Source organism: Coffea arabica, chromosome 9c (assembly GCF_036785885.1).
Source record: "Coffea arabica cultivar ET-39 chromosome 9c, Coffea Arabica ET-39 HiFi, whole genome shotgun sequence".
In the NCBI taxonomy this organism is placed as follows: Eukaryota; Viridiplantae; Streptophyta; class Magnoliopsida; order Gentianales; family Rubiaceae; genus Coffea; species Coffea arabica.
In genome coordinates, this window is record NC_092326.1 from 37,305,063 (window position 1) to 37,322,600 (window position 17,538).

The 17,538-nt window shown below is 35.2% G+C and overlaps 3 protein-coding genes across 3 annotated transcripts; all 3 read left to right on the forward strand.

Annotated features, from left to right (window-relative positions):
- The first annotated feature begins 3,503 nt into the window (after positions 1-3,503).
- On the forward strand, positions 3,504-4,723 carry LOC140014219 (uncharacterized). The gene is made up of 3 exons (XM_072064647.1): positions 3,504-3,830; positions 3,912-3,958; positions 4,063-4,723. Exons 1-3 carry the CDS (start codon positions 3,504-3,506, stop codon positions 4,721-4,723), a joined length of 1,035 nt encoding a protein of 344 aa, XP_071920748.1.
- A 2,769-nt stretch (positions 4,724-7,492) lies between these two features.
- On the forward strand, positions 7,493-8,177 carry LOC140014220 (premnaspirodiene oxygenase-like). The gene is made up of 2 exons (XM_072064648.1): positions 7,493-8,068; positions 8,163-8,177. The coding sequence occupies exons 1-2, from the start codon at positions 7,493-7,495 to the stop codon at positions 8,175-8,177; spliced, it is 591 nt and encodes a 196-aa protein (XP_071920749.1).
- Positions 8,178-8,835: 658 nt separating this feature from the next.
- On the forward strand, positions 8,836-9,285 carry LOC140014221 (premnaspirodiene oxygenase-like). Its single transcript, XM_072064649.1, has one exon. It carries the CDS (start codon positions 8,836-8,838, stop codon positions 9,283-9,285), a length of 450 nt encoding a protein of 149 aa, XP_071920750.1.
- The last annotated feature ends 8,253 nt before the right edge of the window (positions 9,286-17,538 follow it).

The following is a 17,538-nucleotide window of genomic DNA, read 5'->3' on the forward strand; positions in this document are numbered from 1 at the left end:
CAAATTCAAAACTGATATGACTTGTACCTAAAGCTCTAACAATACTCCAAATATTCTCATATTCCCAAACTTTTCCCAACCTTGCAGTTGATATTAAGATGGAAACCAACAAGGATTTCACCTAATTTTTTAAAAGGTTTTCTCAGCAACTCATATATCAATAAAGGATATTCAGATCAGTCTAGTACTTCATGTCCAAGTTATTCAATAGGCGGGAAAAGTAAAGTTAGTAGGAAAAGAATCCCAAAACACATGCCGTAAGTTCCATTCCATCATGTAGGGTAGCATTCTATAGTAAAGGAGTATAGCTCCTTTGTGCCTAGTTTCATAAGTTTCGGCTGTAGATTATATGCTTTGCGGTTGCTAAAATTTATAGTTTTTATAACAAATGGCTTTGCATTTAATCTATTGTAGAATTTTTTGTGGCGGATACCAATATTTACATATATATAGAAGATGAAAAGAATCTAATGGAAGAAAGTAGAGAAGTAGCCATTAGAACACGTCTGCGTAACAATCAAAAACTGTTACTCAAAAATAACGAGATATTAATTCAATCACTAAACGATTACACTTACCTTTAATTATGAAAGCAACAATTGAGTAATTACAACAAAATGAGAGCTAGAATGACTTGTACCCAATCATAGTCCAAACATTCTCATATTTCTAAACTTCTCTCAACCTTAAATGTCTAAAAGGTCATCTCAGTGATTACAACAAATTTAAAACTGTTATGACTTTTACCCAATGCTCTAACGATACTCCAAATATTCTTATATTCCCAAACTTTCTCTAACCTTGCAGTTGAAATTCAAATACAACCTTTAACTACAACTCATTATTATATAATATAAGGATACAGATTTCATCCAGCATCCTTCCCAAAAAGTGGAGACTTCTATGGGCATACTATGACCGTTTATTTTAATAAGGGAAAAGAGTCCCAATGGCCCTCTAACTCTTACTCAGGTAAAGTTTTGGCCCTCCAACAATTAAAGAAATGGTTTTGGCCCTCGATCTAACAAAATGGCATATTCGTGGCCTTTCTGTCAAATCCAGCAGTTAACTATGACGGGAGAGCTTCATCTCGTGAGATGCGCGCACAAATATGAAGGGCACTATAGTCTCTTGGCCAAGACAGAGTAAAAACAGTTTCACCAACCATTTTCCTTCCAACAATTTCACCCCCTTTGCTGTAAAACCCTAGTGCGAGTTAAATCAGAGTGTTCAATTCGGACGCTGCAGCGAAAGTGGTAATTGCCGGCGTGGGAGGGGTTGTAAAGGCAGAAATGAAGTGGCGAATAAGGAGGAAGGATGACTACTTTGATCTGTACCTTGTTTACGGTAATTGAAATTGTTGTTTACTAACCTTTTTGGGTTTAAGATTTGTTTATATGTTTGGGCAATGTGTACTGGAACTTATTTGTTTAGTATATGCATGTGTAATGGGACTTATTTGTGTATATGTTTGGGTAATGGTGATGTTGGGAGGCTAAGTGGTCCAGTTTGTGGTCCTATTTTGTTTGTTGTAAATTGATAATGTCGGACAAAGGAGGTTATTTTGAAAGTGATGTATTTTAATGGCTGAAAAGGGACACTTTATTTGTTTATGATCTTTTTTTTTTGCCGAATACTGACCAATTTAGTATTTCATTTGTCAGCCTCTGTTTGTTTTTTGTTGACTGTTTTATCCTAATTGCTATTGTAGAGACTGATTCTGAATGGTTTACTATTCGGATGCATCATGGGGGTAGAATTATGTGGGAACAGTATGTCTGGTATGCTAATGGAGAGGTGGACTATGTAGATGTTTGTAATGCCGAAAGAATGTTAACCATTGAACTAAATAAAATGGTAGGGAAAATGGGACATCGTAACGCTGCCATAATGTACTACTACCTTGAACCAAATAAGGATCTAAGAAATGGTTTAAGAGAGTTATGTACAGATGATGACATTATCAAGTTTTGTGGTTGGACTTATAAGTACAAGGTAATGGAAGTCTATTGCAACCATCTAACAGCTGAAAAAATTAATAGTTGCAAGTCTCCCATAGTGATCCAACCAGCAGAGAAGAAGAAAAGTGGTGTTTTGATAGAAGAGTTGGATGAGGAGGATAGTGTAGTAGAAGAATCTTTTTCTCACCTAGTTCCTAAGAAGAGGCTGTTCATTAGAGAGTCAACTGGAGGACAGAGTCGAAGTAGAAGAACAGCAAAGAGCCAGCACATTGGTGAGCAAAGTGGTGATGCACAACAGGAACATGAAGGGTCCTCAAGTGAGCAGCAACAAGAGCAGCAACTTGAGCAGCAAACTGAGCAACAGGAAGGGTCCTTAAGTGAGCAGCAACTTGAGCAGCAACCTGAGCAGCAACTTGAGCAGCAAACTGAGCAACATGAAGGGTCCTTAAGTGAGCAGCAACTTGAGCAGCAACCTGAGCAGCAGCATGTAGGTTCTTCAATTGGAGGACCTTCACAGCAGGGAGGAGATGCAGCACAAGAAGGATTGAGGTGTGAACAGGCTAATGAAGATAAAGGAAATGGAGGAGATGATGAAAATTCTGGATCAGAAAATGAATGTGACAGATTCAGTGGTGATGTAGAATACTGTAGAGATGAGGATCTTCTTGGTGATTTGACATTGCAGCCAACACAGTGTAGAAGCATATTAGAAGAGGTGCAAAGTGGAGGACCTTCACAGCATGAAGAAGAAGCAACTGAGCAGGCTGCAACTGAGCTGGCTACTACTGAACAGGCTACTACTCAACAACCTGAAACACAATAGTCCTCAGAACAACAGCAAGCACAACAGAAAAAAAACAAGTAAGGCGAAGAAGAAAAACAAAACAGCAGCAGCAGACCAGAGATTCTATACCTGAAGCAGATGCATTGGCAGAAGATACAATCCCAGATCATCTAAGAAGTGATGTTGGTTCATCAGAGGAAGATGAAGAACCTGACCAGTATGCTGGTAGGTATAAAGATTTTTCTTGGGAAAAATTTAGGATTGATACAAGGTTTGAGTTGGGTTTGAAATTCGAATCAAGAACCCAATTCAAAGCTGCTATCCAAGAATATGGAATTAAGATGGAAAAACTAGTGTACACAAAGAAGAATGAACCAAAGAGGGTGAGAGCCAGGTGTAAAGATCCATGTCCATGGTATGTGTTTGCATCAGTTGAAAAGGCACTTGGCACAACAAATTTGGTGGTGAAGACAATGTATGACAAGCATGAAAACTGTAATCATGCCTGGAAAAATAAAAATTTGAAGGCCAATTGGTTGTCAAATAGATATATGGAGAGAATTAGATCCAATACTTGCATGCCAACTCGGGAGATTAGGCAAATAGTGCATGAGGAGTACCAAACCCAAATTTCGAAATGGGTGGCTTCTAATGCGAGAAAATTGGCTCTGAAAATGATATAGGGGTCGGCCGAAGCACAATATAAGAAACTTTGGGAGTATTGTGCTGAGATAAAGAAGACACATGAAGGGAGTACAATGGAAATAATGTTTACTCCATTTAGAGGATCAGGGGGTAATCCTAAATTCATGAGGTTATACTGCTGTTTAGACCCATTGAAGAAGGGATTCAAGAATGGCCGTAGGCCAATAATAGGCCTAGATGGTTGCCATCTAAAGGGGGTTTATAGAGGACAGTTACTAACTGCCATTGCTGCAGACCCGAATAATGGATGGTGGCCTATTACCTGGGCTGTTGTGGAGAGAGAAGCAATTGAGCAGTGGACTTGGTTTCTCAAATATTTAAGTGAGGACTTGGAAATCGAAAATCAGTGCCACTATACCTTTATATCAGATCAGCAAAAGGTATGATATAAAACTTTGAAATTCAACATTTGATTCAAATGATGGTAGAAACTAACAGTCTATATCATGATTTCATTTTAGGGGCTAGACAGGGCACTTAGTGAAGTTCTGCCTGGATGTGAGCACAGGTATTTTGTTTTCCTTTAAAACTAAGAAATTTTTATCAAGTTTTTTTTTTCCACTGAAGTTTTGCAATTGTTTAACAATGACTTAAATAACTTTGTAAAAACAGGTACTGTGTCCAACATATGTATCGCAATTTCAAAAAAAAACATCCTGGTTTGGCTCTTAAAGACAGGATATGGAACATAGCATGTTGCACAACAGTGAAAATGTACGACAAAGCTATGGAAGAACTTCAAACTTTTGATAAGGATGCATATGAATGGGTCAAAAAAGCTCCTCATCCTCGACATTGGTGCAAAGCATATTTTCCAACTCACGTCAAGAGTGATATGATAGTGAATAACCTATGCGAGTCCTTCAATGCCCACATTAAAGATGCAAGGGACCAACCTATCATCACAATGTTGGAAATTATAAGGGAATATTTTATGGAGAGGATCCAAAGAAGATGCGCTGCAATGGAGAAATGCAAGGGCTCCACTGGACCTTTAATTAATGAGATTGTTCAGACTAGAGTCAAGCATTCAAGTCGGTGGATGCCCATTTGGAATGCACTGCATGGCTATCAAGTCAAAGGTCCAAGAGGGGCCCAATTTGCAGTAGATATGCAAAAAAAATATTGTACTTGCAGATTATGGGAGGTTAGTGGAATTCCCTGCTGTCATACAATTGCTGCTATCTTCATGCGAGAAGAGGATCCTTACTCTTATCTAGATCGTTTTTATAGCAGAGGCCTCTTCTTCCAGATTTATGAGAATGTTTTGTAGCCAATTAGTGGCGAGGATCATTGGCCCTCATCCACCATGCCTGTGCTGGATCCACCAATACCAGTTACTCAACCTGGTAGGCCTAAAACGGCTAGGAGAAGGGATGTGACTGAGGGGAGAGATCATGGTAGAAGGTTGAGGAGGAGAGTTGTCATTCATTGTAGAAAATGCGGTGAGATTGGTCATAATGCAGCTACGTGCAAGAAGCTTTCCAATGAAGAAGCACAACAAGGTTCTAACCAGTCATCCGAAGCTCAACCGAGTAATCAGCAGAGGCAGCAATCAGTAGAAAAAGAGAGGACAGTAAGTGCATGCAATTGCTATTAATTTTTCACTATTTTACATCCGTCATGTACTTATTTGTGTCATGTACAATTTTGATAAGAATAAGGAACCAGGTCAGTCTTTTCAAAATGTGCAACAACAAATGCAACAGGCTAACGATGAAACTGGACAGCAACATCTACAACAGAGCCAACAACATCATCATTCGCAGCAAAGAAAAAACTCAGCTACAAAACTACTTACTGATGCCGAAAAAGGAGCTATCAATGCAAACTATGCTTATTTGGGTAAAGAACCCCCATTCACAGTTGGAAACTGGAGGGGGAGATGGAGTGGAAGAGGCAGAGGCAGAGCAAGAGGAAGAGGAAGAGGAAGACAAGGTGAAAGAGAAATGAGAGGAACAGCCACTGGAAGAGGAACTCAGCCATGATAGACTTATTTCTGTTTGACAAACTCTTTTTGTCTTATCCTGTGTAAACTGATGATGACAATTCATTTTGTGTCTAGTAGTTCTTCTCTGTTTTTTTTGTCTAGCAGTTGCTTGTTGGTAACATGCTGATTCTGCTTTGTATTATAGCAGTTCCTTTTGATACTCATTGACAAGTGATTAATATGATGTATACATTATGGCTTTATGTACTCCTTCTTACACCATTATTATGCCTTCTTTCTAAGCACAATACCAAACCAATTCATTGAGTCGAACAAATGAACTTCAACACTTTTATTTAATAAAAAGAGATGAGCAGATATTTCATTAGAACCAGCACAAACACAGATTTGATTACAAGGTTTGCGAATACATCATACAACTACAAATCAAAAATTTACATTAAAAGGAACAATTTGGATCATCTTCTTCCCCTGCAAACTTCAACTTGGTAAGGGCCAGGTGTTTGCAAGCACCTTGTATTTGTCGAAAACTGACAAGGTTTCCCTTTTTTTGGCCCCAACTCATCAAAATTAAAAAAATCAATATCCATGTTACAAAAAGCAATTTCCCTAGCAACTTATTAACCCATTTTTTGCTGCGAATGTCTTTCTCTAATTCTTTAACTTTTTCCTTCAATTTTGTTACCTTTCTTTCATTTCTTCTTGCTATTTCTTCATATTCATCTCTGTCCTTTTCAGTTGCATTAATCTTTCGAAGAAGGCCAGGTATAATTTCTGTAGCCCGTCGGCACATCTCCTCATCGATCCATGCCCAATATCCGCAGCAACCTTCAGCGCACACAGCAAACCTTCGTCCAAGATTTTTTGAAGTCCATGAAGTAATCACTCTAGTCTCTTTCTCACATCTGCACACCGGTAGAGGGGAACTGCTCATTCTTCGCATTTTCAGCTCCAACTTTGAATTGCTGCAGACTTTGTTGCTCTAACTTAAGGTAAGAGAAGAAACTATCTTTTTACTCTCTCTTTGTTTGGTCAACCATTCTTAAGAGACTATAGTGCCCTTCATATTTGTGCGCGCATCTCACGAGATGAAACTTTCTGTCATAGTTAACTGCTGGATTTGACAGAAGGGCCACAAATATGCCATTTTGTTCGATCGAGGGCCAAAACCGTTTCTTTAATTGTTGGAGGGCCAAAACTTTACCTGAGTAAGAGTTAGAGGGCCATTGGGACTCTTTTCCCTTTTAATAATTGAGAGGTCATAAAATGGTGCTTTTGTCATGTGTTGCATACTTGGATTCTTATGCACTGGCGGATAATTAATTCTTTTTTTTAAATTATGTCACTAAATTTTTAGTGATTGAGTAATAAAGAGTTCACACTTAGACCCTATTGATAATTCAATTTAGCAATTAAACTTAATGGAATGGATTCAAATCTTAACATATTTGGACGCGTTTGATAACAAAAAATTGAATATCTGAATTAATTAAATGGTACTGAATTTTTAAGTAAAACTTGCTCCAAAAAATAAATGATGAGTTATTTACTCACTGATCACTTAATATGAAATATATTTAAATGTATCATATTTCAATTTTTAAACTTCAGTTTTATCAAACGCTACCTTAGTTTACACCAAATACAACCAAATCAAACAAGACTAAATAAATATACATACGTCAAAATTCCAACCTTAACGATCGGATGAGTATGCAATGGTGCATCTTGGATGCTTGAAGATAAACACACAAATAAAACAGCAATAGGTGTGTTCGGATGGACAATATTTGCAAAAAAAAAAAAATTTGCTGCATCAACAAATATGTTTTTAAAATAGTTTTTTTATTTTTTCATCACCTTTTTATTTCGCATGTATTATATCAGAAAAAGTTCTACAATAATTATTTCATATAATATTTCAAATAATCTCCTATCCAAACGCATTCATTTTAAAAACCAAATGTTTTTCAATGTGCACCACAAGAAATCATTCTCGAGCTATAAATACAACGTTTAATGAATCCAGATAATTGAGCACCACTTGGATATCCTCATCCTCTTAACCCCAATTTCCTAGGATATAGTATAATGGAGCTTTTGTTCATTCCTCTCCCCTTGGATATGAACATGAGCTCCCTCCATAATATTTTCCTGCTGTTCTCCTTCCTGCTTATATTACTCAAGATTTCCAAGAGAACAAAAACGCCTACTGATACAACTCCAAAGCTTCCACCGGGCCCGCCAAAGCTGCCTCTCATTGGAAACCTGCACAACTTAGTTGGTGGACTTCCCCACCATGTTCTTAGAGATTTGGCTGCAAAATACGGGCCACTCATGCACCTTCAGCTTGGTGAAGTTCCTGTTGTGGTTATATCATCACCCGACATGGCCAAGGAGATTTTGGTGTCTCGTGATCCTGCTTTTGCTGCAAGGCCCCATACTCTAGCCAGCAAAATCATCTGGTATGACCATCAAGATTTGATCTTTGCTCCTTACAGCGATTATTGGATGCAAATGCGTAAGATTTGCATGATGGAGTTTTTCAGTGAAAAGAAAGTGCGCTCCTTTACATTTATTTTCCAAGATGAAATTTCCCAACTTACAAACTCGATTCGGTCTTCTGAGGGAGTAGCAATAAATTTGTCGGACAAGATTTTTGCCCACGTAAGTTCGATGATCTGTGGAGCAGCATTTGGTACAGTGTACAAGGATCAGGAAACCACGATTCAGAATTTGAAGACAGCAATTGCTTTTGCAGCTGGAATCAACGTAGCTGATTTCTTTCCATCCCTGAAACTGTTACATGCCATTACGGGATTGAAGCATAAGTTGCTAAAGATGCACGATTACTTGGATGAAATTCTCGAGGATGTTATCAAGCAGCATAAGGCGAACCACGCAAGTGGGAAAATGGGTAACGCTGAGTCGGGAGATGGAGATCTTATTGATGCGCTACTACAACAACAGGAGAGTGGCAAATATCAGATTCCGATAAAAGCTGAAAACATAAAAGGTGTCCTTTTGGTAAGTATTGTATTGCATCTAGTCCCTTGCCCCCTTCCCTAATAAAACATAAATTATAAACTACTGATCCCTTTGGGGGACCAAAAAAATATATTGAACAGTTCAACCCAAAGGGTTGCTGAAATGGTAATAAGTCACCAAATGAGTATTTCAATATTCAGCACAAGGTTCAAAACTTTATTCTCATAGAGGATAAATTTGGAGAAGTAAGCAGTGCATATCATTTAAATTTGCAGGATATCTTCGCTGCTGGATTGGACGCATCATCTGTTATAATTGAATGGGCAATGTCAGAATTAATGAGGCATCCAGGGATTTTGACCAAGGCACAAGAAGAACTACGACGAGTTTGCAAGGGTAAGAAAACGATCGATGAGGATGACGTCCAGAACTTGAAATACTTGAAGATGGTGGTAAAAGAAACTCTGAGGCTTCATCCAGCTGCTGCTTTTATCCCAAGAGCAACTACAGAAAATTGTGAGGTAAATGGATATATCATACCGGAGAAAGCCCGCGTCTTAATCAATATCTGGGCAATAGGGAGAGATCCTAAAAACTGGGGCGACCCAGAAAATTTCATGCCTGAGAGATTCGAGCAAAAATCAGTTAATTATCTTGGAACCCATTGTGACTATATCCCGTTTGGGTCAGGAAGGAGACTATGCCCAGGAAGTACGCTAGGTTTAGCCACTGTGGAGCTCATGCTAGCTCATTTACTTTACCACTTTGACTGGAAACTTCCTGATGAGATGAACCCCAAGGACTTGGACATGGATGAGGTTTTTGGAATAGATATAGCCAGGAAAAATGCCCTGTGCCTGGTTGCAAAAGCATACGATCCTTTCCAGGATCAGTAAGTTCATGGAAAATAAAGAAACATTTGTTGTAGTATGCAGTAACTACATCAATCATAGTGTAGTGCTTAAGAAGTTACAAACGGTGATCTATGATTTTGCCTTTTGTGAATAATCGATTATTCATGTACTGTCTTTCTTCCTTTTTCTTCACCTTATTCTCTTCTTTTCTAATTTTCAGTATTGAATAGGGAAAATCGTTCAAGACGTCCCTCACATTTTATAAAATAACTTTTTTCGTCCCTCACTTTTAAAAATGTAATTTGACGTCCCTTACAAATTCACATTGGTCAAATTTCATCCCCACTTACGTTTCCGACTAGATTTTGGTCGGAATTCACCACGTGCCTTGCATGTGATCATATTTTAAGGGCAAAATTGTCAAATCAAATTTTATATAATTTGATTCATAATCTCTCACATTTCATAACCCTTACATTTCACAAATGAACTTTTTCATCCTTCGCATTTTTCAAAATGAATTTTTTCATCTTTTATTGATTATGTATGTGAATAATTTTTTTAAATCCATGTGTATATCTATTTGATTTCACCTGAACAGTACGAATAGCATGTGAAATCAAATAGAGATATATTACATACTATTCGTACTACTCAAGTGAAATCAAATAGACATACACATGGGTTTAAAAAATTTGTTAGTTTTTCACTTATATTCATTTTCTTTTACTCAAAAATTGAAAATAAAGAAAACGTTTAATCCTAAATATTATCGAGTGTTTATATCGAATTAAATTTGGACAGAAAAAGTAAACAAAAGAAAAGTATGACAAAAAGAAATAAATGATTAGCACTTTCAAATTTTAAAACAATCACAAGGCAAGTAGTTCAACTGTTGGTCTTAAATGTGTCGAGTAGAAATTTCAGATTTAAATTGAAATTTGTTAGCACAATTATAGAATTTGAGTTAGGACCCATTAATTAGATGATCTTATTATACAACTTAATAAATAAATTATTACCAAAAGAGAAATGTCACAAATATTGAATAAGTTCAAATGGTGAAATCATATAAATATATACATGGGTTTCAAACAAAATTATTAGTTTTAAACCCCTATATATATCTATTGAATAGGATGTGTATAACTATGATTAGCATGTTTAGATAAAATCCAATGGAAATAAATTACATGTTATTCATACTGTTTAGGTAAAATCAAATATACATATACGTAAGTTTATAGAAAAAAGCTATTTCATACACATGATCAATGAGGGATGAAAAAATTCATTTTGAAAATTGTGAGGGATGAAAAAATTCATTTTGTGAAACGTGAGGGACTATGAATCAGATTATGTAAAAATTTGATTTGACAATTTTGCCCTTAAAAAATGATCACATGCAAGTCACGTGGTGGATTCCGGCAAAAAATTAGTCGGAAACCTAGGTAGGGACCAAATTTGATCAATGTAAATTTGTAAGGGACGTCAAATTACACTTATAAAAGTGAGGGACGAAAAAAGTCATCTTGTAAAATGTGATGGACGTTTTGAACGATTTTCCCCATTGAATAACCGCGACGGGGATTATTTGCACTTGCATTCCTAAACAAACTGTTAGATATCAGTTGTAGTATCATAGTTTCTAGTTACAATTTTTGTGTCTTTCATTCATGGTAGTCCGGTAACTTGAATAAATATGTCAAATTTTAGCAGTTCTTTCACCGGTGAAAAAACATCAAAAGAACCCTTTATATTGTGAACTGCATAAATTATCCTTTCCGTGGTTAGCAACCTAACGACTTCTATTCTTTGTCTCAATGAGTTCAATGCAATATTTTGTTTTTTCTATTGAGAGGTACATATATATAGAATGTTAGGTAAAAATAACGTGTCATAAGTTGTGAGTTGATTTTAGAAACTTCGAAAATTTTGTTCATTTACTCAATAAGGTGATTATCGTTTTCATAGTGAAATGGCCAGCTAAATTTGAGCATACTTTACAAGAAAATAAAATTTTGAGGTTGTTCCTGGTTTAGCACGAAAGATGATAATCACTCATAGTTTAGGGGCAGAAATTATGATTAACTCCAAAAATTAAGATAATTATACATATAAAAAGAGGAGCAACTACTTTAAATGCCACCCAACCACGGGTATGCAATTTCCTACCAAGCTATCCCAATAGAGGGAAGGGACAATTTTGTTGTCCTACTAAATTTTTTTTTTTTTTTTGTTGTTGTTGTCATACTAGACGATTAATGAAGGAAATTTTCTGTCGTGCATTGTCTAGGATACAATAAGCTTAGCACATTAATCAGGCACAATGTCAAAGAATTCCGCCTATATATATATATGTGTGTATTTATTTATTTATTTTATCCTCCCATCTTTTTCATACCCTTTCCATCTCCAACTGTCAAGTATAGAATTCAAATCTTAAATTTGACAGCGAGAAGAACTCTAATAGCCCTCCCCTAAATTTCACGTACATAATTCTGTGCATAGAGAAGAAAATATGTACTTCTAGATCGTAATTCAAGTTACACTTTTCTACAACTTTCACGCATTGTAGCTTCATTCTCAGTAACTCCTTTCTTTAAAATCCAAAAACTTGAGTCCCTCGATTCCAAATTTTAAGTGTCTAACTTGTCTTTTGGTTGGCAATTTGGGATCAAAGCTTATGAATTTTTTACTCGAAAAAATTAGGGCTGTGGTGTTTTCCAAAAGTTAAGAGGGGAGGTTTAGTGACATACCCAAGAAATTGGGGTGCAACTTCAGATAAGATTTGAAGGCAAGTTCGACCAGACAAATTAACAAGGCGATGGAGTCTTATATATATCACTAATGTGAGTATTAAATGCAAGAGGAAGGGATCAAAACATGAGTAACTTCTTACGCCATGTGATTAGTGTATTCTCAACGGCGGATTTTATATAAATTAATGTGTATGATGTTGTATTATTCTGTTTTGCATGCAAAGGAACAAATGTTTAAGAATTAAGGATAATTTTAGAAACCTCCCCCTAAGTTTTTTGATAATTTCACTTGGCACTCCCAAGGTTTCAAGTACTATACCCTATTTTGAGTTTTAATATAACAATGTCTATGAAGCATTCATATAAAATGCTAAAATGTACTTTCATTGGATACAACCAATCTAAAAAATAATAATAATAAGGCAATTCATTAAAAAATGATCAACATTTATCTTGAAAAATTACTCATCGCATTAATATATATATATATATATATATATATATATATATATATATATATATATATGTATTTTATCTAAACCATTGGAAGAATTAAAATCTAAACTTGATGCTTGAAATACAACTTTAAAAAGGGTTTGAAATTGTAAGAGAGAAAAAGAATGGGCGTATTCCCTGTTAGCAATAGTAAAGTAGGCGATATTATCACACTTTTTCCCTTTGTATGTCATATTATCAAACTCAACAGCATCGAAAAATTAGTATCTGAATTAGAAAAGAAAATTTTGATATTTTTCTTTAAGTATTTCTTTGCATGAAGTTTTAGATATTTAATTCTCTTAATGATTTTGTTGTGATATTAACCCAAAATAATTTTGTAAGATGAATTCATTTCCTTTTTATTACATTTTTCTTGTCCTTCTTTTTCTCAGTTTAATCCATTATGTTAGTATGCAATGGTAGTGTGGAAAAAAATAATATTTTTCAGCCTTTTATATCAGTTTTTTGAGATATATGGACTGACTTTGTTACATGAAAATTCAAAATAGGAGAGGAAACTGTAATATTTGAAGCCATTGAGGATCTAAATGAAATCGTTAGAAACCTCAAGGGAGGTTTCTAAAATTATCCCTAAATATTATGGTGTATAAAACTTCTTACACCATAAGATGTTGCATTAACCCCAACGGCAAAGTTACATAAATTAATCAAAATGATATTATTTTGTAATATCAGCCAAAATATTGAAGAGTGATGGTTGGTGCTAGGGGTGGCAATTTTCGACACGACCTGAAAACACGACACGAACCTAACACGAAATTAATGGGTTTGGATTGAGGTTTCGGGAATTCGGGTCAGAATCGGGTTGAACCCGATGAACCCGAAAAGAAAACATGTCGATTTCGGGTCAACCTGTGGTGACCTGATATGACCCGATATGACCCGTTTACGAATTAAAAATAATTTAATAAACATAAAAATAATTTTATCTAACTAAACTAAGTTATTCTTTTTTTCAAAGGCATTAATTACTTAATCCTAAATGAATTTATTTAATTTGTGTGAAGTTAAAATTATTATATTTGGATAAATAATATATTATATTATTTTTTACTTTTATACTGTTTTAATTTATTTTATATTTTGTTTGGGATAAAACACTTTTACGGTGTTTAATTTATTTTAGATTTGGTTTGGAATTATTTATTTAAATTTTTATTACTTGATTATGTAATTAGTTTTGTGAGAAATTAATTTTATTAGAAATTACAGTGATAAATTAATAAATTAAAATTAAGTTTCGGGTCATTTCGGATCGACCCGCCAACTCGGCAACCTGAAATTTTCGGATTCGGGTCAGTATACCTGACCCGTCATGGGTTGGCGGGTCGGGTTTGGATCAACAAATTTTCTGACGGATCGGGTCAGACCCGACCCGCCAACCTGATTTGGACCCGAATTGCCACCCCTAGTTGGTGCATGATTAAATGTCACTGACCAAATAAAATTGGACTGACTCTAGGAAGTTCGAAATCCTACAGAACCCCTACACGCATTAATTACATCTGTTGATGTTTTACGCCCCAGTTCATTTCACTCTCCTGTCTTTCTTTTTTATTGGACTGACTCTAGGAAGTTCGAAATCCTACAGAACCCCTACACGCATTAATTACATCTGTTGATGTTTTACGCCCCAGTTCATTTCACTCTCCTGTCTTTCTTTTTTTCTCTGTTTCCTATGGTAGTGCATTTTTTGGGATTAAAGAATTCGAGCTAAAATGTTTGTACATATCCAATGTTTTTTTTTTTTTGAGGGAATGCATATCCAATAATGTTCGAAAGAAAACTGATTGCTTGATAACAAAATAAAAGATTAATCAATGAAATGATGACTGCTGATAATTAAAGTGATTCATAACATAAACTCCTGCAGATGCTACAAGACTTGTGAATAATGTTTTGGAGGCTATGAAGATTACAATTGCTGGATGGAAGAAAATCCCACGAAACAAAGAAAACTGGGATTTGGTGATGGAACTTGGACTTTCTCATAGTTGCTTTAGATGAATTCTTTGTAAGTTGTTATGATGTATTTGGATTTAATTCCTTTGCACACTCTCTCTTTTGTGCTCAATAAATGCATGAAAGTTTACATAAAAAATATATGTATGTATATATAGTGTCATAACTATCGAATTCGACAGACAGCCGCTGTTGGTTGGCCTTTGAACAATTCAAAGGACTTAATTAGGATCACCTTTCAAGTGACCGACATTGATATAGGAAATCTTAGCGTCATTAAAAGATAACTCCAAAGAAACTTTCATGTTGACGTGGTTCACAAGTTCAAACCGCAATGTAAAAGGGACAATGTCCTTAATGCATAAATACACCAAGTGAGGAAATGGTTATATAAGATCTACTTGGAATAGATTAGATGTGATACCCCGTCCCATATCAGAAGAGCAAACTGCTATACATGGATACATGAATAGATACATAAGTAGAGTTCGAGCACTAAAATTCAATTTGGGGGATATCCATTATGTTCTAGCAAGAACGGAATCCAAATGGTTCCACTTGGTTGCTGTGAAATCCTAATTCAATTGAATTGATGCTCAATGATAAAATTTCTACTGACTGATGATGATAAAATCCTAACTAGACTACCTTCTTGGAGAGAATTTCCTGGTGTTGTCGATGTTGGCTGTTGTTCTCTTTTCTCTCTTCTTCTTCTTCTTCTTGGTATTCATATTGATCAGGCTGCTAAATTCATCAAAATGTTAATTTTGACATATCAAGACATGATGGTTCCATTTCATTGACATTTTCCCGGCCCCATGTTTTGCACTGCACGCATTCTAGATACGTTCACGCAACCAACTTCATAAATGGCCTGCAGTTTCTCTGACTTTGCCTGATTGATTGTTATGCCAATATCCTTCTGAGGATTGGAATCTTTCTTCAAGTCAAGAACAAGTGTTGGCATGAGAAGGCTTTTCGTCAAACGATTGTTCTCATTTTAGAGATCTTTCACTTCTTTTCTTCTTTTACCATGTCATGCGAGTTTTGTCGGTACTTAAATGTTTGCCTAAAAATAACTAGAGGGAAAAAAAGAGAGAAAAGAATGGCATTACACTGACATCTTTATCTGGACTTTGGCCTTTGAGCTCATTATTTTCCGGTTAAGATCATCTCTATTGTTCCTTCTATTTATTTATATCTAAAATTTGATAACTCCATAAGATTGCGTTTGGATCGAGGGATTTGACGAAAGATTTGAAATTCTCTTAGATTCTTTTAATTGTTTATATTATTTAGAAGATATTTGAATTTATAAGTCACAAATTATTGCAGTGTTTAAACAGTAATTTGATAATTGATGAATTATAAATCCAAATTGCTCTTAAGAAATCCAAACAACTCGAGCCACTTCAATGGATTTTAAATCTTTCATCAAATTCCTCAATCCAAACGAAACTTAAAAATTTTTTTTTTTGATTGTGTCATTCTTTTTCTTTTTATTCTTTGAATCAACATACTAAAAAAATAGGGAAAATGATCGGTTTCATCTTTTACATTTCACAAAAATATTCTTTTCATCCCTCACTTTTAAAACGAAGCAATTTCGTCCTTGACATTTAAAAACTGAAGTTCTTACATCCCTGAACCCAAATTTCAATCTGAATCAAACCACCAATCAACTTGATTAGAAATTTTAGGGGTGTAATTGGTAGATCACTTAGTAAATTCAACATGATATTCATGTAAAATTTAATGAACCCAAAAATAAAAAATAAAAAATTATAACATATAAAAAAGAAAGATTAATCTTTCCTACATTATCATTGTATACACTGACGGTTTTATGTACCGCAATATCATTTTAATTTAAATTTAAACACCAAATTTTATATTTATGATACACATATAGATTCGCAAGCGGATATACTAACGGTGTATGAAAAAATTTACCCAAAAAAAACTCTACTATTCCAAGACAAAGAATGGCCTTTTATGTTATAATTTATATTTTTTTTTTGAATTACTAAATGTCATGTGAATATGATGAAATTGACTGAGTGATCTATCAATTCTATTTTCGAAATTTATTACTGGGTTATTGAATGGTTTGATTCAGATTGAAAATTAGGTTCAGGGATATAATAGCTTTAAATTTTTAAATGTCAGGGACGAATTTGTTTCATTTTAAAAGTGATGGACGAAAACAATATAGTTGCGAAATGTGAAGGATAAAACATGTCATTTTCCCAAAAAAATAAGATTCTTTTCAAAATACTTTGACATTCAATTTACACAACATTTAAACGATGAAAAATGAGTCAGAATTGTAACAAAATTTGTAATGATTAATCAGAAGATAACACTTAATCAATTTAATACGAAATTTATTTACAGCTACCAAAAGCGATGAGATATTTTATGAATGGCATTGAGTTTTAACGTGATGGGATATTCTCACCGATGCAAGAGAGAAGAGCCCATCATTCATCGCATTCTACTCTAACACAAGTTTACAAGTCCCGTTACATCTACAAATGGACAAGGCGATGATGCCTCGAGAGAGAGCATTAAACAGTGAATAGGCCAAATTATCTTGGGAACAGTTTGGTACCGGTAATGTCAAATGGCTAATGTCGAACACATAATCCTAAGACAAAAGAGGTTAAGGAATTGCCAAGAGCGGGCGTCAAGCACTGGGTGGTAACGCTGTCAGCAGAGACAGTTCGTTTGTTCTTGTTTCAGAATTCACAAAAAAATGAAATCATAAAATACTGGCTAAAAGGACCAACGGGCCATACAGTAGAAGATAACATAAAGCGGACTTTGCTAGGTGGTCTCTGGATTGCTCCAAACGTCTTTTGTGCAAAAGCCTTCTTTATTTGTGATTTCTAAAGCGGTTAAAATTGATGAATCTAGTAATGTTCTAGATCGTGGCGTCTTTACTCTGGATTTAAGGTCATGGGGAGTCCTTCCTGTCACCAATTGACTAGATAGGGTTTCTCTGTGGGTCCCCATTAGATTGCTCTGTTGGGCCGATTTCTCGATGCTT